The sequence below is a fragment of the Chiloscyllium plagiosum genome, chromosome 28 (genome assembly GCF_004010195.1).
Source record: "Chiloscyllium plagiosum isolate BGI_BamShark_2017 chromosome 28, ASM401019v2, whole genome shotgun sequence".
Taxonomy (NCBI): domain Eukaryota; kingdom Metazoa; phylum Chordata; class Chondrichthyes; order Orectolobiformes; family Hemiscylliidae; genus Chiloscyllium; species Chiloscyllium plagiosum.
The window spans coordinates 38,278,156-38,305,346 of NC_057737.1; the positions used below are offsets into that span (position 1 = coordinate 38,278,156).

Here is a 27,191-nt window from a genome sequence, read left to right on the forward strand (position 1 = left end):
GTTGCAATTGTACTAGCCTCCACCACTTCCACTGGCACTCATCCAAGATCAGTTGTGAACTCTGCTGTTTGTTAACTTTCCTAGATGCATTCCGATGTCCAGCGATACATGAATTCAACAGCAAAGGCAGTAACTGCGCAGGTTCACTGCTGTGTCAGTTAGCAGTGTGGGTTTCTTTCTCTCGCTCTATCCTGCACTGATTAGATTAGATTACAGTGTAGAAACAGGCCCTTCGGCCCAACAAGTCCACACCGACCCGCCGAAGCGAAACCCACCCATACCCCTACATTTACCCTTTACCTAACACTACGGGCAATTTAGTATGGCCAATTCACCTGACCCTGCACATCTTTGTGATGTGGGAGGAAACCGGAGCACCCGGAGGAAACCCACGCAGACACGGGGAGAACGTGCAAACTCCACACAGTCAGTCGCCTGAGGCGGGAATTGAACCCGGGTCTCTGGCGCTGTGAGGCAGCAGTGCTAACCACTGTGCCACCGTGCCGCCCAGACCATATGCTGCCTTCGTCTATCCCTCGCTTTTAAAGATGTTGTTGTTTTGACTTTTTTTTCTCCAAAGTTCCAAAGCAATGCAATAGCATATAAAACAGTAATTGCTGCTCCTGGAATTCGAGGAAATCACCTCCAATACCTAAAATACCACAAAAAAGAAGCAGCCTGTTACAGCCAGAAATTTTTTCCTGTCCTCCGTCTTGGATTACCCAGAACCCTATTTCTCTATTTATTATAATTCCATTTCCAGCACTTGGCCCGTGGCCTTGTATGCTATGGCATCTAAATACTTAATAAATGTTTTGAGGGCTCCTGCCTTGATCAGCCTTTCTAACAGTGAATTCCAGATACTCACAGCCCTCTGGGTGAAAAGGTTCTTCCTCAAAACTCCTGCTCCTTACCTTAAAACTGTGTCCCCGGTTATTAATCCCTCTACTCGAAGGAAACATTTCTCCCTATCTACCCTGTCTTACCCCTCAAGACTTTGTATTCCTCAATCAGATTCACCTTCAGGCTTCTCTACTCTAGGGAAAACAAACCCAGTCTATCTAGAGCAAAAGAAAGAAGTGTAGATGCTGGAAATCTGAAACAGAACCAAATTATTCAGAACAGTCCTGAATAACGGTTATTGGACTTAAAATGTTTTTTTTTCTCTCTCCATAAATGCTGCCAGACCTACTAAGTTTCTGCAGAAATTTCTGTTTTTTTCTCAACCTATCTAGTCTCTCTACATAGCTGAATCACTCCAGGCCAGGCAACATCCTGGTGAATGTCTTCTGCACCCTCCAGTACAATATTAGTGTGGTACCTTAACTGCAACATTACTCCTGCAATGCCTACAAACTAATAAACAGGGCAGGCAGGAACAAAGCACAGAATCAGTTCGGACTGGTAAATTAAACTGTATTTATTTCAATGCAAGAGGCCTAACAGGAAAGGTAATGAATTCAGGGCATGGTTAGGAACATGGGGCTAGGATATCATAGCAATTACAGAGATGTGGCTCAGGGATGGACAGGTTTGGCAGCTTAATGTTCCGGGATACAAGTGCGAAAGGGAAGAAAGAAAGAGGGAAGCAAGAGAGGGGGGGGTGGATTTTTTGATGAGGGATAACATTACAGCTGTACTGAGGGAGGACATTCATGGGAATACATCCAGGGAAGTTATTTGGATGGAACTAAGAGATAAGAAAGGAATGGTCATCTTATTGGGATTGTATGATAAACACCCCCCCCCCCCCCCAAAGTCAACGTGAAATTCAGAAACAAATTTGCAAGGAGATATCAGCTATCTGTAAGAATAATAGGGTTGTGATGGTAGGGGATTTTAACTTTCCAAACATAGACTGGGACTGCCATAGTGTTAAGAATTCAGATGGAGAGGAAATTGTTAAGTGTGTACAAGAAAATTTTCTGTTTCAGTATGTGATTGTACAAGTGAGAGAAGGTGCAAAACTTGATCTACTCTTGGGAAATAAGGCAGGGCAAGTGACTGAGGTATCAGTGGAGCAACACTTTGGGACCAGCAACCATAATTCTATTAGCCGTGGTTGTGGGTATGTTCACCGAGCTGGGAAGTTGATTTGCAGACGTTTAGTCGCAAGTCTAGGTGACATCTTCAGTGCTTTGGAGCCTCCTTTGAGACACTGCTATACTGTGTCTTCTGGAACTTATTTGGTTACATTCCTGCTGCTTTTGGTTGTCTTTTCCGGTTGTTCGTTGTAGTGGCCGGTATATTGGGTTTAGGTCTATGTGTTTGTTGATAGAGTCTGTGGATGAGTTCCATGCTTCTAGAAATTCTCTGGCTGTCCTCTAGTTTAGTTTGTTTAGTTTGTCTATGATCGTTGTGTTGTCCTCGTCGAATTTGTGGTCATCTGTGTATATGGCTACTATGGACAGCTCGTCATGGCATTTAGTGGCTAGTTGCTATTCGTGGATGTGGATTGCTAGTTGTCTGCCTGTTTGTCCTATGTTGTATTTCACGCAGTCTTTGCGTGGAATCTTGTAAATTACTTCAGTCTTGCACATGATGGGTACAGGGTCTTTTGTTCTGATGAGTTGTTGTTTGTGCGTGGCTGTGGGTTTATGGGCTGTCATAAATCCCGGTGGGCGAAGAAATCTGGCTGTCAGTTCCGAGATGTTTCTTATATAAAGTAGTGTGGCTCGTGTGTTAGGTCCTGGCATGTTCTTGTCGCATTGTTTGTCTGCTAGTCATCTGCAGATGAAGTTGCAGGGGTATCCATTTTTGGTGAAGACTCTGTAGAGATGTTCTTCTTCTTTTCTTCACAGGTCAGTGTTTGTAGGCCTTTTGAACAGGGTCCTAATGCAGCATTTCTTGTGTGTGTTTGGGTGGTAGTTCAGGATCTGGTCTGTGTGTGTTGCTTTTCCGAACACTTCCTGTACACACAGATGACAAGGACCACAAATTCGACTGGAACAACACAACAATCATAGGGCAGGCTAAACAGAGGACAGCCAGAGAATTTCTAGAAGCACAGCGCTCATCCACAGTCTCCATCAACAAACACATAGACCTAAACCCAATATACCGGCTATGACAATGAACTACTGGAACCGGCAAACAGGAGCAACAAGAACACAGCCAAATAAAATCCAGAAGACACAGTACAGCAGTGTTTCACAGGAGGCACCAAAGCACTGAAGATGTCACCTAAGGGCCCATCCTTGTGCTGTATTGTTCATTGTTCTAGTCTTTGTTCTAATTTAAAAGAGAAATGTTGATAGATGTCTTCAAACAGACAAGGACAAAGCAGAGTTCTCTGATGCAATTTAAGAATTTTGTCTCTCTCAGGACGGCACGGTGGCGCAGTGGTTAGCACTGCTGCCTCACAGCGCCAGAGACCAGGGTTCAATACCCGCCTCAAGCAACTGACTGTGTGGAGTTTGCACATTCTCCCTGTGTCTGCTTGGGTTTCCTCCGGGTGCTCCGGTTTCCTCCCACAGTCCAAAGATGTGCAGGTCAGGTGAATTGCCCATGCTAAATTGCCCGTAGTGTTAGGTAAGGGGTAAATGTAGGGGTATGGGTGGGTTGCGCTTCGGCGGGGCAGTGTGGACTTGTTGGGCCGAAGGGCCTGTTTCCACACTGTAAGTAATCTAATCTACCTTGCGCACTAAAACTAACCTAGTTAAAATTTGGGTATTTAAAATCACCTCCTTTAATGCCAATTATTCTTACATTTCTTTGAAATCCGGTAATATATTTGATCTTCAATCTCTCTCTGGGTATTTGAGAGTAGACAGTTTGCTCCTTTTGAAGATTTTACTTCTACTCATGTAGTCTTATTTGTTAATCCTTTCAAGATATCATCCCTCTTCAATGCTTTAAAAGATTCCTTGATCAATATTGCGACTCCCCCAACCTCCCCACCTCACTCTATATTTTGTCTGAATTGCATATGATCAGAAAGGTTGAGCTGGTAATCTTGTCCAACTTTCAGCCAAATCTCGGTCCTATGTATGTTACCATACTCCAAAAAAAAGGCAAAATATTAATATGTTTATATTTTCCCTCAGCTCATCAATCTTATTCTTTAGGCTTCTTGCATTAAAATATATTCCATTTAGCATGGCAAAGCTTTCTTCTCTCTTCTCTCGCCTTCCTCTGCCTTCTAGACTCATCTTTTGTTTAACTTCTCAGTTTATTTTCCTTCTGAACTAGTTGTCGGGATCCAGTCCCCTGACAGTTTAGTTTAAATCCACCCCAAGAGTGTTAGCAAACTCACCATTGAGGACATTGGTTCCATTCCTGTTCAAATGTAACCAATTCAACTTGTACAGCTCCCAACACCCCCAGAAACAAACAGTCTTAGTCCTTCAAGAATCTAAAATCTCTCCTGCACCACCTTGTGAGCCACACATTCGTATGTTGTATTCTTCTATTCTAATGTTAGTGATCCAGAGAATACAACCTTTGAAGTCATACTGAATTTTCTATTCAACTCTCTGAAGTCTGCTATAGGACCTCATTTCTCTTCTGATCTCATTGATCCCAACATGGACCATGATCTCTGGCTGTTCACACAAACCCAAATCAATGCCCTGCACCTGTTCCCTGGCATCTTAAACATCCAAATGTGGTCTCACCAGCACCATGTATAGTTGAAGTAAGATTTCCCTTCTCTTATACTTCAATCCCTTTGAAATAAGGGTCAGGATTCCAGATATTTTAAATTAAACTGTTCAGAGAAGCTGTTAAGCACCTCTAGAGCAGATGGGATTTGAACCTGAGTCTCTTGCTGAGAGGTAGTGACATCATCACTGTGTCTAAGAGCCCTCAGGGTCAACATTCCATTACTCTTCCTGATTACCAGCTGCACCTGTATGCCAGCTTTTCTGTGTATTTCATGCACAACTCACAATTCCCTTCGTGTTTCAGCTTTCTGGAGCTTTTTTTCCTTTTAAATACTATTCTGTTCTGGTGTTCTCCTTTCCAAAATGAACAACTTCACATTTTCCGATGTTATACACCATTTGCCAACTTTTTGCGCACTTAATTAACCTATCACTATCATTATGTAAACAGCTTGTATCCCTCTCAAAACTTGCCTATCTCTGTGTCATCTGTAAGTTTGGCTTTAGTACATTCACTTCATGATCTTCATGCTTCTCATCTTCCACTCATAAAGCAAGAAGTCAAACTTACAAAGAGTTCATAAATTCATAATTGTGATAAATGGATGCTGGTTTATTGGACCAGTGATTCGCAGGAGATGCAGCAGAAACTGCTAATTATCAGTCTTAGTTTTCTGATTAAACTTAGGCCAGGCAAGTTGATTCCAATTGATCATGGCATTGCCATGAAGAATGCAGCTGAGATTTTCAATCTCCATAACAAAAGCGGTGCAATATATGGAAAAATTTATTTTACCTACAAAGCACAGTGTGCTGTGTGTGAATATATGTATCTTTCCGTATGTATAAATTAATCAGCCTGCAAACATGACTGATAATCTTAAATTAGTTTCTGGTATAATTTTTCAAATAGCAGATTCATACTGAATGCAGAGTTGAGAGGTTTGCAAGCAAGGGCTGGTTAAACACAGTCAGTAGGTTGCCTGCTGAGGACAATTAATGGGATACATTGCTTTTTATAGACTGCCAGTCACTGGGAAGTACAACCCACCAACTTGGTATAATATTGCCACTGAAACACATATACCACACTACTGTTGTGACAGACAAAACGTCTTTTTGGCTTGACAGCAGCATCATGTTAGTGAAATATACCACTCGCATATTTACTGGTAGCATATTGGCAGCATGAGTCAGCTAAGTTCGCCAGTTTCTCAAATATTTGAGACGTCCACTTCCACTTCAAAGGTAACCTAAGGTAGACTGCATACCTTTCATATGGTTGTCAATGAAATTGATCTTGTCCCATGTGGACTGTTTGGAATCCCAAAGTGTATATTGAGTAGTGAATATAGCCTTGCAATTGTTAGTCGAAGAGAACTCATTAGCAAACTTCTCAAGCAACACCTCAAAGAAAGGGGTTTCATTTGATTGCTCCATTTCAATGGTAAATTTAAATACACAATGGAGTTTATGCAGCTAAGTAAAGAAATTCTTTGATGTAGCTGTGGATTCAAATGTTGCAATATGTCATTTACACATTGAAAGTCTGCAAAGAGTAAGAGGTTAATATCATTCCTTCAAAGTAATGGTAATGGTAAATAATAAAGATGTTTGATAGGATATCAAAGGGATCCCATGGCAAAACTATCAACATTGGCGTATACAGTCTTACTAAAACTGAACTCAACTACATGGGTTGCTAGATTCATCAGTACAAAGAAAACTGATTCAGACACCAGTAGTACATCTAGGTTACCATGGTATAGCAATCTAATGTAATTGTCAATGGTTTCCTTGATTGGCACTTTGGTGAATAGGCTAACAATGTTGAAATAGCACATGGACGTGATATTGCTCTTGATATTTAAGTTTTGTTTGAGCTTTGAGCAAGTTTTTTTTTCTAATGTATTCACAGGTTATGGGCATTACTGCCTGGGCCGACATTTACTGTCTTCCCTACTGCCCAGAAGTAGTTAAGTGTGAACCTGTGGCTCTGGAATTACATGTAGGCCAGATCAGATAAGGATTATCAGGTTTCCTTCCCGAAAGGACATTAGTGAATGAGATTATTTTTTACAACAATTGACAATGGTTACTTTGTGGCTATCAGGTGAGCTTTTAGTTCCAGATTTTAGTGAATTCAAATTTCCATCTCTGCTGTGGTGGAATTCAAACCCATGTCCTTAAAACATCAGCCCGAGGCTCACAAGTTACTAGCTCCAGTAACATTAGCACTATGCCACCACCTCCCTCACAGTATTTGTGCAAAACAAATTTAAAACTGGCTACAGCAACTGTGTCAACTATTTGGCCAAGTCATTCTGTGTTGTGATAGTCACAGATAAAACAGGACATAAAGGGACATTCTTTTTTGTGTGTCTTGGGAAGCCTACACATGTGTGAATGGAGTGAGCCATGAAAACAAATCCTATAATATATTTTGGTAGATATCTCAAAACCAAGTCTAACAATCACCTCTGCAATTTGTGCTGAAGTGTGGCAATGAGTCTATCACAGCAGGTCCTATAGATATGAGCTTGAAATTGTCATTGAGCATACCATGTATTTTATCGAGGTAGTCATGTATGTTCAGTGTGATGCTTTCATTTCTTTGTCAGGTTTATATTAATGTGTGTCAGGGTTTGTGAGACTTACGCAATGCTATCAAATATTCACATTGTGTATGAAGATCTGTCACATTGCTGTGTGTTCTACAATATTCATATGCTAGGTCTTCTGGCTGTGTTTTCATGGCCTCAGCATTGTTGTTCAATGTTGGTTTGTGGTGTAATAATTGGTAAAGAAAGAATATGAACTCCGAGACTACCTCTTCCTGTTTACTGCGTATGAGGGCACACATAAGTTGAAACCATAAGTGAGAACAAAGTTTTCATTTTAAGACATTACATGGTCAGCATTCATTATGCAGTTAAGTAGCTTATGCTTAAGAATATTTAAGTAATGCAAACCTGTTTCAAGTGGGAAACAAAAACAGAAATTGCTTGAAAAGCTCAACAGGTCCGAGAACAGAATTCTGAGGAACGGTCACTCGACACGAAACATTAACTCTTCACAGATGTTGGCAGCCCTGCTGAGATTTTCTAGCAATTCCTGTTTTGATTTTTGATTTACAGCATCCGTAGTTCATGAGGTTTTTATTTAGTATTTCAAGTGGGTATTTTTTGTGGTGCAGTCATCTTTTTCATTTGCTTTCTTGGTGTCTGCAATTAAGTTCTTTTTTTTACCATTTTCTAAATTAACATCTAAATTAATGTTGTTTGGGTAATATAAATATCTTAAAAATGCAAATCATTTGCCAACAGGACCCACAATGAGATGAAGTTTCAACTCAAGTTGTCAGAAGCAGATTGACTGGCCATTACTTTGACATAAAGTAAAAGGAATTCAAAGAGTTATTTATTTCACATCAATCATCAACGAACATGTGAGAGAAGAAACAAATCAAAAATTGAAGCTGAATCATCCCCACTTGACCTGCAATTTGCAGCTTTCGTCCAAATTACTTTGTACAGTAAACCTGAATGCTGCATCTACAGTTTCCTGACTTACAATCTAATTTGCTAAACATGTGAAAAGAATGAACTATCCGAAGACTAACAGTGTGCTATTTTCCTTCTTTGCCAGGATACAGAGATTATCAATACTGCAATACTGACAGGAAGGACTGTGGCCATCCCTTTAAAGGTCGTTGCTGTGGAAATGAATGGAATCATCACAGATGTGTCACCCTCCGTTCAGTGCAGGTCAACTAATGAAGATATTATTAAGGTAACTTCACACAGACAGTGAGACAAAAATGAACAGGGAATAACTTGTTAGCCAATGTTAGCAGCTGAATTAATTTGTTTCATTCATGCCTTAACAGATTTATTCCAATCAAAAAATGGATGTAGTAGCAGTATTTCCATTATATACTGAGGTGTCAGCCAACATGGTGTCTGGTACCATTCTACGCCTCATGTTTTACAAAGATAAACATAATAACTAAAAAACGGGATTGATAGCATCCTGAATAAAAAAAGGTCACCTAGAAGCACCTAGATATTACAATTCATTGTTATTGTTCAAGTCATAATTTGCGATCTTAATGATGCAGTTATGTTGCAAATCGATCCAATTTTCAACAGTGTACAAGATCAAGTTACATTTACTCATTGATTCCACATTCTTGTCAAAATAAAGTAACATTGATACTTGTTATCTATTTATAGGACACAAAAAAGTGAACGCTTTGCCAACTGAGCCTTCAAAACCGTTGAAATTACTGCAGAAAATGTTTAGTGGTTGCATACAATTTTAAAAGGAATTGCATCTCAATGGATTTGAGCTACGTAAGGTAGAGTTAGGTGTTTATATAAAAGCAAAATTCAGTGGATGTTAGAAATCTGGAAGGAAAATGCATGAAATACTGTGCACCTCTCGCAGCATCGATGGAGAAAGAAGTAGGTTAATGGGATGGATTTTGTCAGGGCAGGCAATGCTCCCTTGGAGGGTCAAAAATCTGGGGCTAACACAACTGATAGCTGAAGAGATAGTGGAGGCATTAGAAGTGATCTTTCTGGAATTGCTAGAATCAGGGAGGACTGGAAACTCACTAACATTTAAAAAGGTAGTAAGGCAAAAGACAGACATTCACAGACTGATTAGCCTAACCTCAGCAATGGGTAAGATCCTTGAATCCATTGTGAAAGATGAGACTTCTGAATAATTGGAAGTGTATGGTAAATTAGGGCAAAGTCAGCATGGTTTCATCAAGGGGAGGTCATGCCTGACAAATCTTCCAACATTCTTCGATGAAATAACAAGCAGGTTAGACCAAGGAGGACCAATGGATGTTATCAATCTGGACTTCAAGAAGTCCTTTGACAATGTGCCGCACGGGACACTACTGAATAAGATAAAATAAGCCCATGATGTTAGAGACAAGGTACTAGCATGGATAGAAGCTTGGCTGTCTAGCAGAAAGGAGAGAATAGGGATAAAAGGGTCCTTCTCAGGATGGCAGCAAGTGACAAGTGATGTTCCACAAGGCTCAGCATTGGGGCCACAACATTTCACTTTATACATGAACAATCAAGATGAAGGAAGTGAGGGCATTCTGGCTAAGTTTGCAGATGATACAGAAGTCTGAAGAGCAAAGAGACTTGGGAGTTTTAGTCCAGGATTCTCTCAAAGTAAACTTGCAGGTTGAGTCAGTGGTTAGGAAGGCAAATGCAATGATGGCATTTTTCTTTGAGAGGACATGAATATTAAAGCATGGATGTACATCTGAGGCTCTAGAAGGCTCTGGTCAGACTGCATTTGGAGTATTGTGTGCAGTTTTGCACTCCATATTCAAGGAAGGATATACTGGGTTTGGACCATATTCAGAGGAGATTCACAAGAATGGTCCCAGGAATGAAAAGCTTAACATATGAGGAACATTTGAAGACTCTGGGTTTATACTCAGTGGGGTTTAGAAGGATGAGAGGAATCTATTTGAAGCATACAGAATACTGAATGGCCTGGACAAAGTAGATGTTGGGAAGATGTTTTCATTGGTAGGAGAGACTAGGACCCGAGGTCACAGCCTTAGAGTAAGGGGAAGACCTTATGGAACGGAGATAAGGAGAAACTTCTTCAGCCAAAGAGTGGTGAATCTGTGGAATCCATTGCCACAGAAGGCTGTGGAAGCCAGGTCATTGAGTATATTTAAGTCTGACGTAGATAGGTCCTTGATTACCAGGGGTTACAGGGAGAAAGTGGGAGAATGGGGTTGAGAAATTTCTCAGTCATGATTGAATGGCAGAGCAGACTCAATGGACTGAATGACATAATTTCTGCTCCTATGTCTTATGGTCTTATGGTCTAACTGCAGCCATTTACAAGAGGTCCAACCCAATTCTATGGCAATAAGCAATTAACTGCCTGGTTTAGGGGTTTTGCCCCTCTAAGTGACAATATAATGCCTTGAAGAGCTTCTTGGAACAGTGACAATCCTGGCATTACATCTATTCCAGGTCAGCACCATCAATACTGCCCTGTAATAAAGATAATTGAGTCCAGATTACCACATTCGGTCAGGAGACCTTGGTGAGAGCAAGAGATGGATGTTGCCACTAGGTGTTGGTACTAGAGAGGCCATTGTGCTCAATAAGAAGGCTTCACTCAAACCTGCAGGAAAACTGCAGATCTTAATGGCCAGTCTTCCCATGCCTTTTGACGAATGCCAGCAGGAATAGTAAAATCTGTTCCTAGAGGTTATGATGCTTCTTATCCTCTGAACAAAAAGAGCAATGTCTGACAGCACTCATTTTGTGCTGCTGAGGTATTGCTAAAGTAAACTCACACAATTATATTATTTTAAATGCCTTCTTAATTTCCTCATATACCACAGCAAATGCTTAAAAACAAATACTGTTGCCATCTTTACCCCAGCCTCTAGAGTAACTCCTAATCACCGCTATCATTCAAATTAATAGTACCACATCCCTCCATTCAAGGCCACTGTCACATTCACAACTGTCTTCGCTCCTGATCATTCTTCTGTCTGTTCACCACTACCTTCCTTCCTGAACACAGATATTCCACTCTAGATCATCCCTCATAATCATTCTCCCCTCTGAACTGCCCATGACCCAACCCACCCCACTCATCCGCGCTCTCTATTTATTGCTATGATTCCTCCAGAAAAATCATAGGTACTTTAAGATCAAAGCTCCACTCCTTCCCAGGCACCTCTACCATCTCTCAGAATCAGCCTTCTTCTGTATTGACCATCCAAACCTTTAAGAGCCTACATGATGGCAGAATATGATTTGCTTTCCAAATCCCCTTCTACAGTAAGGTGCCGAAGTACATCTGCTTGCTGACTTAATAACTTGAGACTGAGAATCCAATTTTACATGTACCTCAGGCTGATCCACTCTGACATTGATCCCTGAGGCTCCTGCTCACCACCTTTCAGATTTCAGTGTGCAAACCCAGTGCAAAGTTTAGTGTTGACTGGCTACAAATCAAAGATGAGCCCCAACAGTGTGCTTAGCTAGCTAGCACAAACATATTATTTTGCTTTTGTATTTGGTATTTCTAAGCCTTGAATCTCTGCTTAGATCTGTTTCAAATAAGTAAGGGTAGTAAAGCATTCAGCAAGAAAGAGATAGAGCATTATTTAGGAATCTCCTGTGAACTAGTCAGATGCCTTCTGTTGCAAGCATTGTGAAATTCACTACAGTTCATTAAAACAAGGTGGTTCACTGGACACATTCCATTTTCAGTATACAAAAGAAGATTTCACTATGTGCTTTAAAAAGAATTGTCCAGCTGCAGCTATTCCATGCCCTGACAAACATACAGCTTCAATGCTATTAACAATTTTTGAGTTACAAGACAAGGTACATGTTGGATGCACTCATCCTATACTACTGCTGGACAGATTTGGTGATTTTTTGACCTGATGGGACTGTAGCATTATCCTAGTGTGACAACCGAAAAGAATCCATTATTCTGACAGTTTACATCAGTTGACTGCAGCAGATTGTCTGCGTTGCTTTTACCAAGGGTGTATCAGAAACAGGTTGTCAGAGTCACTAATGTTATGTAATATATTGCAAGTTGTATGAGCATATTGTCAGATTGAGACAGTCTATTCTTTACAACTTTTTTTTATTCCTTTGAGGGTAATAATCACTATTGATAAATTACTTTCTGTTATTATTAATTACTCATTTATCTATGTTAATAAATTCTAGGCTCAAGATTTTAAATCAAAATAGGATTGCACTGATATAATTTCCATATATCTTTACAAAAACAATTGGAAAAGAAAAATCATTTTTAATTAGTTAACAAGCAACTAAGGTGAATAGTGTTAAGTGGAAAATAGTTTGCCAGGCTTGTTTTCAGCTATGGGGGGTATTTTGGTGTGCAACCCATTGCAGAATGCTGTGTTAACTGGTTAGATGCACGAAGTGTGGCCGAGAAGTGTGCATAGCTAGAACCTCTTTCAAGTCTGAAAGGTAGTCTGTTCTATTAAATGAGATCTACTCTCATTTCACTGAAGTTACTTCAAACTACCTGTGGAAAACTAGAAGAGAAACAAAAGAAAATAAATGAAACAACAGATAAGGAGATGGGTGGGATCTGATTAATCATCACTGGAGGTATTAGTACAGGAGATTGAAAGGAGGAGAGACACACAGCAAAACATTCAATGGCAGAGCAATGCTTTGAGCCTCACCTGCATTATGCATTCTTTAAAAATGGAGTGTGAAACAGCACAATTGAAGTAATATTATTTAAAGGATCAGTAGCTTGATTGCAGATAAGTAAAATTTGTGCAATTGTTTCACTGTTTTCAAATAAGCTTTGCTGTATTTACTGAAGGATGTTGCCACATTATGATGGAGATGGCAAACGAATGGGTGATCTGGGTACACAAAGGCTATGGGGGGATCTTTGAGGCAGCATTGGAAATTACTTTGTGTCTACAGTACAACAGGGAGATGAAATGGAGGCTGTGAAGATAGCAAACGTCTTCCATTCCCTAAGAGCATATAAACATGAGAAATAAGAGAAGTAGGTTATTTGGTCCCTTGGAGGCATTTTATTGAATGCCTCTTCAAAATCTGAATACACTATATCTATTTGTTCCCCTTCATCCACTCTGCTTCTTATATCCTAAAAGAATTCCAGTAAATTTGTCAAATGTGATTTCCCTTTTCATAAATCATGTGGACTCTCCTTGATTCTACTGTGATTTTCAAAAAATCCTGTTATTGCTTCCTTACTAATGGATTGCAGTGTTTACTTGATGACAGGTATTAGGTTAACTGGCCCATAGTTTCTTATTTTCTGTCTCCATTGTTAGCCATTAAGAGACCCTGTTAATAGCTATTCACCATCCTAGCCTGATTGTTATCCACTCCTTTGTCTGTTCAATTGTCCTTCTCTCTCTTTGGGCTCTATCTCCACCTATTGTTTACTCCTTACCCCCTCCCCCACCCTATCTCCTGCATAAAAAAAAAATTTCCTCATTGCCATAAGTTCTGAGGGAGGGTCACTGGATCTGAAATGTTAACTCTAATTTCTCTCCACAGATGGGGCCACACTTGCAGAGCTTCTCTAGCAATTTCTGCTATTGTTTTTGATTTCCAGCATCTGCTGTTCTTCAGATTTTTAATAAATGGAGCTAGTTGCTTCCGAATTTCAAATAGACTTTGCTAGACTTGTTACCTAAATGTGCCTCACATCCTGCTGCGGCCCACATCGCTCAGATCCCATAGGATTCTTTCCTAAATTTTTCTCCAAACAATACAGTCATAAGGATTAACATCTCCAACAGTCATTTCACACTGTAACTCCTATTGTGGTTGGAACAATTGCACATGTATACTCAAACCACAATGTGTCCACCCAGCAAATGCACAACTATTCCTGATCCCAGTTCTGAGAAAGCATCACATTAGTCTTGAAACATTAACTCAACTTCTCTCTCCATAAATGCTGCCAGACCTGATGTGTTATTCCAGCATTCCTTATTTTTATTGTCTGTGCATCTACAATGCCAACTTATTCAGTATCTACCATGGGCAGACCTCTGGACACACACTGAGATTAAATAAAGTTCTTATGTAGGTATCGATGGATTCATTCATTAAAAGAAAACCTCCAATGCATTTAACGTTTTTTGATCCCTTAATGAAATAAAAATTTGAATTCATAATACCATTTTAATGAACTTCTAAACACTTGGGGCTGCCAATCAAATTATGAACTGATAAGTGTGCAAGTGTGACAGTGAAAGCTTTTGAAATCAGTGATGCAGCACCAACCTTGTAATGATAGCCCTCGCCCAGCAGAATTTGCACAATTTTGAAGAGCTGTCCTGATGAAGGGCTTTTGCCTGAAACATCGATTTTCCTGCTTCTCTGATGCTGTGCTTTTCCAGCACCACACTCCTGATTCTGATCTCCAGCATCTGCAGCGCTCACTATCACACAGTTCTGAAGAATCATGCTGGACTCAAGCTCTTTTGTTAATGGATCATTGTATTGCAACAAAATGAATGGAAAATCTGAGCTAAAGACCTCATCTCCCCAACATCATTAGGCAGATGAGACAATATTTATAATGATGAATGCATTATATCAATAATTCTAAAAAAACTAAAAGGCCTGAAGGTGGATAAATCACCTGGACCAAATGGACTACACCCTAGAGTTCCAACATTGGAGGCAGTCCAGAAAAATTGCTAACACGACACCCTTGTTTAAAAAGGGAATAAGGCAAAAGATGGAAAATTACAGGCCAATTAGCCTAACCTCGGTCGTGAGTAAGATCCTGGAATCCATAGTGAAGGATGAGATTTCTGAATACCTGGAAATGTATGGTAAAATAGGGCAAATTCAGCATGGTTTCATCAAGGGGAAGTCATGCCTGACAAGTCTGCTAGAATTCTTTGAGTAAGTAATGAGCAGGTTAGACCAAGGAGAGCCAATGGATGTTATCTACCTGAAATTCAAGAAGACCTTTGACAACGTTCCACATAGGAGGCTCCTGAGTAAGGGAAGGGCCCATGATGTTAGAGGCAAGGTGCTAGCATGGATAGAAGCTTGGCTGTCTCGCAGAAAACAGGGTGTGATGATAAAAGAGTCCTCAGGATGGCAACTGGTGAAGAGTGGTGTTCCACAAGGCTCAGTGTTGGGACAACAACTTTTCACTTTATACATTAACAATCTAGATAAAGGAACTGAGGGCATTCTGGGCTAAGTTTGTAGACAATACAAAGATAAGTAGAGGGACAGATATCATTGAGGAAGCAGAGAGGCTGCAGAAGGATTTGGACACGTTAGGAGAGTGGGCAAAGAAGTGCCCAGGTCGAGTACAACATGAGAAAGTGTGAGGCCATACATTTTGCTCGAGAGAATAGAGGCATGAACTATTTTCTAAATGGGGAGAAAATTCAGAAGTCTGAAGTACAAAGAGACTTGGGAGTTCTAGTCCAGGATATTCTCAAGGTAAACTTGCAAGTTCAATCGGTTGTTAGGAAGGCAAATGGCATTTATTTTGAGAGGACATTAAAAAAAAAAGCAGGGATGTACTTCTGAGGCTCTGTATGGCTTTGGTCAGGCCACATTTGGAGTATTGTGAGCAGTTTTGGGCACAATATCTGAGCAAGTATGTACTGGCCCTGGTGTGTGTGTGTGTGTGTATGTGTGTGTGTTCAGAGGAGGTTCACGAGAATGGTCCCAGGAATGAAAATCTTAACATATGAAGAACATTTGAGGACTCTGGGTCTATACTTGACAGTGTTTAGAAGGATATGGGGTGATCTAATTGAAACATGCAGAATCCTGAATGGCCTGGACAGAGTAGATGTTGGGAAGATGTTTCTATTTGTTGGATAGACTAGGACCTGATCCTTAGAGTAAAGGGAAGACCTTTTAGAATGGAGATGAAGAGAAACTTCTTCAGCCAGAGTGATGAATCTGTGGAATTCATTGCCAAAGAAATCTGTGGAGGCCAGGTCATTGAGTATATTTAAGACTGAGTATCAAGGTTATCAAGGATTACGGGGAGAATGCGGGAGAATTGGGTTGAGAAACTTATCATGATTAAATGGTGGAACGGACTCGATGGGCTGAATAGCCTAATTTCTGCTCCTATGTCTTATGGTCTTAATACTCTAATACAGTCCTGTCTTCCAAGAGAGATCAATGGACTGGATTTAATGCAGCCAATCATAGTGGGAACTATAGCCGCTGAGCACATTTAGATGCAGGAGAGACCCTGCATTTGGCTTGCGATGCAGGGAAATCTTCCTTAATTTAGTAAAAGGGCAAAAGGAGCTGTAAACCATTCCAATACTCTCCACACCAATCCTGGACCACATCGATATTGGGTAGACTTATAATTTAACAATACTGCACAATTCTTCTTCAAGAGCAATGTGACTGTTCTGACCCCATGCTGAGTCTCCCCATTAACTTTTGGAGAATGCAATGAGATCCTGACTTGGCACAAATCCAGAACTGGTGGCAAAGTGGCTGAAGTACTCATTTGTAATTTAGATTAGGTTAGATTCCCTACAGTGTGGAACAGGCCCTTCGGCCCAACAAGTTCACACCAACCCTCCGAAGAGCAACCCACCCAGACTCATTCCCCTACATTCACCCCTGACTAATGCTCCTAACACTATGGGCAATTTAGCATGGACAGTTCACCTAACCTGCACATCTTCGGACTGTGGGAGGAAACCGGAGCACCTGGAGGAAACCCATGCAGGCACAGGGAGTATATGCAAACTCCACACAGCCAGTTGCCCAAGGCTGGAATTGAGTCCGGGTCCCTGGCGCTGTGAGGCAGCAGTCCTAACCACTGAGCCACTGTGCCGCCCCTGTTGTGGGGGGAGGTGAAATGAGGAAGCTGTTGAAATCCACATTTATCCCGTGTGGTTGCAGGGTCCCAAGGCGGAATATAAGGCATTCTTCCTCCAGTTGTCGGGTGGTAACAGTTTAGCGGTGGAGGAGGACCAAGACCTACGTGTCCTTGACAGAGTGTGAGGGGGGGGGGGGGTTGGTGTGTGCAGGTGTCCCAGAGATGTTCTCTGAAATGATCCGCAAGAAGGCATCCTGTCACCCCGATGTAGAGGAGACCACATCGTGTGCAATGGATGCAGTAGATGAGGTTGTTAGCGGTACAGGTAAATTTCTGATGGATGTGGAAGGATCCTTGGGGCCTTGGACAGAGGTGAGGGGAATGGTGTGAGCGCAGGTTTTGCACTTCCTATGGTGGCAGGAAAAGGTGCCAGGAGTGGGGTGTAGGCTGTTGGTTGGAGATGGACCTGACGAGGGAGTGGTGGAGGAAATGGTCTCTCCAGACCGGTGATAGGGGTGGGGAGGGAATTATAAATTTAGTGGTGGGGTCTCGTTTGGAAGTGGTGGAGGATGATGCAATGTATGCAGAGGTCAGTGGGGTGGAAGGTGAGGACCAGGGGGATTCTATCCTTGTTGTGTTGGGAGGGCTGAGGTTCAAGGGCAGTGGGGCGTGAAGTGGAGGAGATGTGTTGGAGGGCATCGTCAACCACATGGGGAAAGGAAGTTGCAATCTTGGAAGAAGGAGACCATCCTGGGAACAGATGTGGCAGAGGCGAAGGAATTGGGAATAAGGAATAATGTTTTTACAGGAGATAGGGTGGGACGAGGTGTTGGTGGGCTTGTAATAGATGTCAGTGGTTAGTTGATCGCCGGAGACTGTAATGGAGAGTCCAGGAAGGGGAGGGAGGTGTCCAAAATGGTCCAGGTGAATTTAAGGTCGGGGTGGTATGTGTGGTAAAGTCGATGAACTGTTCAACCTCCTCGTGGGAGCACGAGACGGTGCCGATACACTCATCAATGCAGCGGAGAAATAGGTGGGGGTTGGTGCAATCGTAACTGCAGAAGATGGACTGTTCCACCATGGACATCGAGTCCCTGTACCCATCGATCCGTCACGATGAAGGTCTCCAAGCCATGCATTTCTTCCTCTCACGTTGTCCCAAGCAGAATCCTTCCACCGACACTCTCATCTGACTGGCTGAACTGGTCGTCCCCCTTAACAACTTCTCCTTCCAATCCTCCCACTTCCTCCAAACCAAAGAGGTAGCCATGGGCACCTGTACGGGACCCAGCTATGTTTGCCTGTTTGACAGGTACGTGGAACAGTCCACCTTCAGCAGTTACACCGGCAACACCCCCCACCTTTTCCTCCACTACATCGATGACTGTATCAGAGCCACCTCACACTCCCACGAGGAGGTGGAACAGTTCATTAACTTTACCAACACCTTCCACCCTGACCTCAAATTCACCTGGACCATCTCGGACACCTCCTCCCCTTCCTGGACCTGTCCAGCAAGCAACTAACCACAGACATTTATTACAAGCCCACCGATTCCCACAGTTACCTAGACTACACCTCCTCCCACCCTACCTCCTTTAAAAACGCCATCCCTTATTCCCAATCCCTCCACCTCTGCCGCATCTGTTCACAAGATGACCAATTCCACCTCAAAGTCCCAGATAGCCACCTCCTTCCAAAATCACAACTTCCCACGTGGTTGACGATGCCCTCCAGTGCATCTCCTCCACTTAAAGCACCACTGCCCTTAGACTCCACCCCTCCCATTTATCTCTCATCACCCAGCCCACAAGGGTCATTCCTGGTGAAGGACTTATGCCCAAAATGTCGATTCTCCTGGTCATTCTGATGGTAAAAGTTATAAATCACACACAACATCAGGTTATAGTCCAACAGTTTATTTGGAAGTACAAGCTTTCAGAGTGCTGCTCCTTCTCAGGTAGCTCATGGGGCAGGATCATAGGACACTGAATTTATAGAAAAAGATCGAAGTATCCTATGTATAATAGCACTCATTTATTTACATTTGTATGTATTAGGTAGAAAGTGAGTGTACCATAGCCAAATTTGAAGACAACACAAAAATGTGTAACTTTTAACCTTATTTCATTTGTTTTACGCTAGACAATGATTATAGCAATGTTTAACTTTTAACTTTGTTCTTTCTTTCGACCTTGTTCTTAAGATTCTATACCTAGGTACTTATACCTAATATGGCAGCATGTGCGATGTTATACACTTTTCACTCTCACTTTTGGTGTCCTGGTCATCCAAACTCAGTGGGTAATAAGGAAAGCAAGTGGAATGTTTACCTTTATTTCAAAAGAAATGGAGTATAAAAGTGCTAAAACCATACAAGGCACTAATCAAACCATAGACTGAGTACTGTGAACAGATCTGGCCCCCGAAGGAAAGACATACTATCATTGGAGGCAGTGCAAAGAGGGGTCACAAGACTATTGCGAGGTATAAAGGGACTGTCTTTTGAGGAGAGGTTGAATAGATTGGACCTGTACTTATTGTAATATAGAAGAATGAGAGGCAATCTTATTGAAATATATGAGATCCTTAGGGAAATTGACAGGATAGATATGGAGAGGTTGTTTGCCCTTGTTGGAGCATCAAGGGCCAGAGAGCATAATCCCAGAATAAGGGGTCCCACATTTAAGAGGGAGACAAAGAAGAACTTCTCTCAGAGGGCTCTAAAATTCTAGGCTGAGATGGTCAGATTTTTAATCAGTAAGCAAATCAAGGGTTATGAAGAAACGTCAGGAATGTGGAGTTGAGAATTATTAGATCAATCATAATCTCATTGAATGGCACAGCCCACTGAATGGCATACTTCTCTTCCTGCATCTTATGGTCTTAGTTTGTCAAATACAACAATCTAGTGTAGTGTCTAAGACCCTTCTTTTTCACTGTCTTAATGATGTCATGGTTATGTCATCAGTTCTGTCTTCATGACTTACATAAATCTCATTATACCACACATGTGCCTCCGTCTTCTTTCTACTTGGTCTACATTATTCCTATAGACTGCTTCTCCGTACTTACATAGTCTTTGCAATCCTTAATATCATTATTACCATTATCATTTTAATCACAGTCACACCTCTCTGAAGTCCAAATCTCACAGGTTGAGAAGATCAAAGCTCTGACTAAAACTGATGTGTCTGATTTCATCTTCCTTCCTCATTAATGGTTCTGCCATTGAATACCCATTATTTAGTGGTGTTGCTCTGTAACTGAGGAGAGCTAATTCCCAATCTGGACGTTTTTTGCATCAGAAACTTCACAATCTTGATGGCTCTTTCTACCTTTCTGTTCCCAAATGAGGATGAAATGGAGAACTTGTCATTTGATTGAAACCTATCTCCAAAATGAAGTTTCTTAAATCCTAGATGTAATCCTTGATGAAATCATTGACCTGAAGGCACTTGACGTGAATGGCAAACGTTTGGCACAAATTATGTAACTTTGTATGTCTTGCAAAATGCCTGGCCACTACATTGATTGTTGTGCTTTTGTTCTACAGTTGAAAATATCTACTTCTCTCCTGTGGAATTTATGTAAGACCTAACTTTGGTATGTCAATTCCATGATCATACGTGAATAAATCTCCCACTATTGCCAAATGTTCTTGTTGTTTATGGTAGTTTTACAGCACTTAGTCTACTGGACCATGGTTTGACCACCCTGACAAACAGTTTTGTTAGACTTCAACGCTGCACAGATTTGTCTGAATTTTCTCTCAGTTGCTGGGAAAATGTTGGTTATAGCTGTGGAATAAGACCCTAATTTCACGAGAAATAGATATTGTTTTTCTGTTCAATCCATAGCTGCTCTTGAGAGCATCTTGTGAGGAACATACACCATATCATTGTTGCACCTCATCAGCCTATGCCTGAATTTTTGTGTAGAGGTATTTTTGAGGTTTATTTGAATCCTGATAATGTTATCAAATACTTATAGTCTGCTTGAACCTGGAAATGCAGTCCTATTAGGCAGTCTACAGACCTTTTGTATCCCATGTAATTGCAAATGCTTCTTTGTCTATAGTGCATATTTCTGTTAAGTTTTCAAAGTTCTTGACATAAAATGGATGCTTTTTTTGTTCCACCAGTTTGCACTTGAGCAAGGTCTGCAGCTAGTTCTGCAGGCAATGCATCTGCAGATATTATGATGAATACGCCTGGACAGTAATGTCTTCAAACAACATTAGAAAACTGTTTCTCTTTAATCCTTTCAAAAGCTGTTCTTGACTCCAGTACTATTGCTGCCCTTTTTTCAAAAGCTCTCTTATGAGTTGAGTAAGACTGGATAAGTTGGAGATAGACTTTCCTACTTGATTTATTATGCCTAACAAATACAGCATATTATTTGAAACAAAACAGAAGTGCTGAAGAAACTCAGTAGGTCTAGCAGCATATATAGCCAGAGCAACAGAGTTCCATAGTTCTTTGTTTTATACTACTGCACATCGTTTATTCACTTCAGTGTTTGAAATTCAATGATAGCACTTGCCTTCCTTTGATCCAGCATGAAACCTTCTTTTTGGATAAAGTGCCCTAGGTGTGTAATCATCATTGTAAAGAATTGGCATTCCTTGCTTATTGTAAGGTTTATGTCCTGTCGAATCTCTAACAAGTCCCTGATCTACTGGTCATATTTGTTCTTTTGTTAACCATCATCTATATGGTAAATGGTTCCCTGCTTCCCTTCTGAGTTTCCATGCATTCCTTTTTGAAAATTTCTGGTGCAAAGGAGATTCCAAATGGGAGATGGAATAATGCAATGATGTATTCAATAATTTTGACTCTTGGTCTGAGGATATCTGCTAGAATCCAGTTTCACAAAACAAAATCTGTTGCAAATTTTGCTGAACAGTCACTGGCAGGTGAATTAGGATAGATTTCCCTTCCAACTCCTTTGTTTAACTGAATGGTATTGACACACAGTCATAGTTTCCCAATTCTCTTGGAATAAGTTACTACCCCTAAGAGTCACTGTATCCGTCTGTCACTGGAGATATTGCCAACTTTCAATAATGCTGTTGAGCTAAGATTATACTTTTCCCTTTATTTACTTTTGCTCTTTATTTATTTCTGTGCATAGGGTATCAAGTACGCCTCTTCACATTGTGCATTCTAGGCTGGTCTCTTCACTCTTACTAATGTCAGAATCATGTGATCAATGATGTTTTCATGATATGCATGAATCTTATTTTACCATATAATCAATACCAAGGTCAAATTTAATATTTTTAGATTCACTGAGTATTGTAACTGGAGAGTCACATCTACTCACTAAGTTTTTCCAGTGCCAATGAATCTAGCTGAGAAGATGCTGTTTAGCATTATAATTGAGGAGAGAAAATACAAATCATGAATAGGAATATTAAGGATATTAGTCACTTAAATTGGCCAAATAAAACAGTTATCATAGCACAATGAATGCAGACTGACTCAAACAGAAATAACAGAGGGCTGATATACAGTGGCTACAGTATAATTTTACTTCTAGAATTAGACAAATTGTTTGTAGTCATGTCAGAAAAATATTATTTAATTGGGTGTCTGAGGTTAATACTAAGTCTTGGCACTTTGTGACAAATATTAATCATATGTTGTCAATGCGAGAATCTGTGCCAGACAGTTGTTTATACTTTTGTTTTGCTATTTAGAAGTTTAATTAGGTTGCATATACAAGATGGTCTGGCAGTTTGTGGTTGTTCTGTTTGAGATTCTGAATGTTATTTTGTGCATTGCGTTGATCACCCTGTTTCTTCATTTATGGCTTCATTATGACTAGCAAGAACATCAGCCTGCAAATGTTCAAATGCTGAATCTTAAAAAGAACCCTGAAACCATGCAATGAGACTGTTACACTTCAACGTTTTACGATATTTATGTTTTTGTTGTTGGTGCCTCTCAGTTATGTGTGGATTTAAGTTTCACTTTGAGTACACAAGCTAGCTTGAGTAAAGCCTATTGTAATAATTATAAAGACCAGGATAATGGACAGGCACATCTGGATTTTACCATTTTATATGATTTGGGCAACCAAGCAAGAACATTGCAGCAAATACTTCAGTTGGTGCAGCTGTGGCTGACTGTCATTTTCAGTCTGTCATTTCCAAATATTTTAAAGGAAAGGTTCTTGAATTGGACAGCATAGAAATTACCTTACAGTCGGATGGTGTAGTCAGTTCTAACAAATTCTGTGGGAAACTTGAGAAAGACAAGCAGAATAATTTGTATAATTTGTGCGTTTGGCTTCGGTGCTGCAAGAAATGTAGAGAATGCATTTGAGGGATTCAGACCTTGGTGATTTTAGTTGACCTGGTAAAACATCCTATAATGCTCCTGCCTGCCAGAGATTTGAACTTGTATCTTTCTCTAGTTTATTTCCTAGGTCCCTTCACATCCTCCCTGCGTTCATCTTTCACAATGAGACCCACTTCCTATTCCCTCAATCTTATATCTAATCACCCAACTTTTCCTCCAAATCCGCATATTAGCCAATATTATAAATTTTTCTCTCCATTAAATTGTCCCTCTTTCCTTTAAACCTGCTATCAAAGCCACCTTTCTTCAGAAAAGCAAAGCTTGATACCACTGTTCTTGCAAGCTATGTTTCTATCTCCAAGCTTTTTTTCTTCTCTAAAGTCCTTGAAAGTGTTGCCAATTTCTTACACCCACTCTGGTTTCTCCAAGGATTCTCATCTACATTCTGCCTCTTAATGACATTATCCAGAAACACAGTGTTAGTTTTCACATGTATATCAGTGCCCATCTTTCCAACATGTAAACCAGCTCAGAGCTGAAATCTGAGCCAGAGGACATTCAAAAAGTTATATTCTAGACCTTTTTGTGGAAAACATTGAGTGCCTTATTCCCTGATAATAGCTAAACCCCACTGCCACTACATCCATCCCCAATCACTTCTTCATGTTTCTTGCAATTGCTTTTAAAGGCTTCCTGTACCACACTGCACCCCCACCCATCATCATCCACATCTCATCCCTTCTCAAATGCTGAGACCACTTCCACAGAGCCCTAACTGCAGCATCCTGCCACAAATTCCTGTTCTTGCCCACTGGTCAGTTAAGCAACATAGCTGGGTCTTTGGTAGGATTACACAAGACTTTAATTTAAATATTGCCATACTCTTAAAATCAATTGACCGCTGGATCCCTTACATTGCCAGGTTCTGCTCATTTCCACTCCACTCCTGCCGGATCAGTAATATTGGGGTGTAAATCTAACCATCTAGGATTTGCTTTCCATTTCAAATATACAGTAGTACAGAACATTTTACTTGAGATAAATTATTTTGGACGCAGAGAAAGAATTACCGTGATTCTGTTATTTGTTCAACAGTGAAACCAAACTGCAGATTATATTCTTATCTAACCCTATTTTACAATAGCTGCTATTGTTTCAGCAGTTGATACTATCATGCAAAAAAGAAGTTGAATGATGTCCCTTCCCACAACCTAAATATAAGCATGACTTAAAGTTTCAACAATGTGACACAGAATTATAAAATAATCAGTTGGTTATTCTGCAGTTGACAGCTTGAGTGGGTTGAAGGAATTCGTAAATAACAGGTTTGAGAGTTTTCATTGCTTTTTAATTAGTTTTGTGCTGAAGCATTTTTTATGATCTAGAGGTGACAGAGTAAAAAGTGGAAGTAGATCTTTGCACCTGAGAGAGCTGTCTGTGTAATGTACCATTTGAACATGGTTGGACGATTCAAACATCTAAACAAAACAGTGTGTTGCTGAAAAAAGGCATTATTTTCATGTTGCACTCAAGAAAACTAGGAATAAATACAAATGTAAAATGAAAACACCTTTCCTTTTTGTCTCAAAAGAAATTACTGATTGGTTGGCAAGTGGACTTTAGTTGGTAGAGGTGCTGCCATGGAGAATGCACCATTTAGATGAAGACTGAAACCGAGAATTTTTATTTCATTTCAAATATAGAACATTTTATTTGAGATAAATAACATTAAAAGCACAGAAAAAATTATTGTGATTCTATTACTTGTTCACCAGTGAAACCAAACAGCAGATTATGACAGTTAACTGCCAAGTTAATTGTCTGCAAACAGACCAAGACTGGTGAATCAAATCAAATAGCACACCCACAATACCATCAGATATAGGAGCAGACTGGCTATGAAGTGCATCGAGTCTGCTCCCACCTTTCAATGAGATCATAGCTGATCCGATCTCCAGCAATTTCAGTTTTTGTTTTTTACTTGACACATTGTATCCTCAGCAACAGCAAACTAGCTCTCAACAGATTTCAATAAGCTTGTTCACACTAATTGCCTTATTGCTGCATTGAACAGGTTTTCTCTGCCTGCCTACCCCTTCCTGATGAAACTTACCTTCCTTTATTTGCATGCCATGCAAGATAACCTTATAGGCACCACATTTTATTGTGTATAACTTCATAAATTTAAAAAAAATCTAATTTACACTTTTAGTGTAATACATAATACAAAAACAACTGTTTATTATTTTATCTGGGCACCAGTGCAGTGTTTATTTTTGAGCTTTATATTGATATTTTTCTGGGACAAAAGATGGAATAACTTGTGAGCTTTTTTGTGCAATATTTCAGACTAATAATATTCTTTTGGTGTCAGTTTGTATTTTAGCTGCAGGCTAATTTAGTCTTTGCAATTTAGTTTTCAGTTTTGAAAATAAATCTGTATCCCTAGTGCTTTGTGCTTCCTGAATCATGCATCTGTGTGCTTTTTGGTGCCAAAGGCATCTCCTCCAGTCACATTTCTCACTCCATTGTCATCCAACCATATGTTGTACCTGCACACAATCTCTGAATTAATATATTAATTTTGTCATTTAAACCTATAGCTGAATAAGAATATATTTCACAGAAATTTGATTCCACTAAGATTAAACTTAAAAAAGGAGTGTCAGTCATTAGATTAGATTAGATTACATTAGATTACATTACAGTGTGGAAACAGGCCCTTCGGCCCAACAAGTCCACACCGACCCGCCGAAGCGAAACCCACCCATACCCCTACATTTACCCCTTACCTAACACTACGGGCAATTTAGCATGGCCAATTCACCTGACACTGCACATCTTTTGGACTGTGGGAGGAAACCGGAGCACCCGGAGGAAACCCACGCAGACACGGGGAGAACGTGCAAACTCCACACAGTCAGTCGCCTGAGGCAGGAATTGAACCCGGGTCTCAGGCGCTGTGAGGCAGCAGTGCTAACCACTGTGCCACCGTGCCGCCCACAAAGTCATATTTCTATGTTTGGTGCAATGTGTGCATTGTTCCAGGAAAGAAAAATGTCAAAAGAACCTATAGTATACAAATATAAAATAAGACAAAAGATTAGAGTTTAAGACACAGATGAGAAAACATATTTTGTCTCAGAGGGTTATGTGTCTTTGGATCCCCTTCCTCAAATGGCAGGTGTAGATAGATCCTTAATTACCCAGAAGGTGAAATATTGTCAGGGTTATGCAGGACTATAGAGTTAAGGTTAAAATCAGATCAGCCATAATCTTAAGAGCTGAGTAGGCTATGCAACCCATCAAGTCTACTCAGCCATTCAATGAGACCATAGCTGATTTAATAATTCTTAATCCACTTTCCTGCCTTTTCCCATAATCTGTGATTTTCTTACTTACTAAAAATCTATCCACCTCAGCCTTGAGTAAACCTAATGACCCAGCCTCGACTGCGCTCTATGGTAAAGAATTCTATAGATTCACTATCCTCTGAGAGGAGAAGCTTATCCTCACCTGTCTTAACTGTGTGACCCTTAACTCTGTGATTATGCCCTCTGGTTCTGGGGAGACAATCTTTCTATATCTATCCAGTCAAGCACTCTAAAATCTTGTATGTTTCATTAGGTCACTTTTCATTCTTTTATATTCCAATGAGTACAGGCTCAATCTACTCAACCTCTCCTCATAAGAGATTCCCTACTTACCTTGTATCAGCCTGGTGACCTTCTCTGGACTATCTCCAATACTAGTTTATTTTTCCTTAGGTAAGGGGCCCAAAACTGTTCACAGTATTCCAGCTGACACCTGACTAGTGCTTTTTATAGTTTTAGCAAAACCTTCCCATTTTTAATACTCTATTTCCTTTGAAATAAATGCCAATATTATTTTTGCTTTC

General features: G+C 40.4%; 1 protein-coding gene across 3 annotated transcripts in view; it reads left to right on the forward strand.

Moving 5' to 3' along the window:
- tmem132e (transmembrane protein 132E) overlaps positions 1-27,191 on the forward strand; it is a 713,836-nt gene that overhangs the window by 526,704 nt on the left and 159,941 nt on the right. For all 3 annotated transcript variants that reach the window (XM_043718710.1, XM_043718709.1, XM_043718711.1), the window contains one exon: positions 8,253-8,396. In XM_043718710.1, coding sequence (XP_043574645.1) covers positions 8,253-8,396 — 144 coding nt within the window. The remainder of the gene's footprint in view (positions 1-8,252; positions 8,397-27,191) is intronic.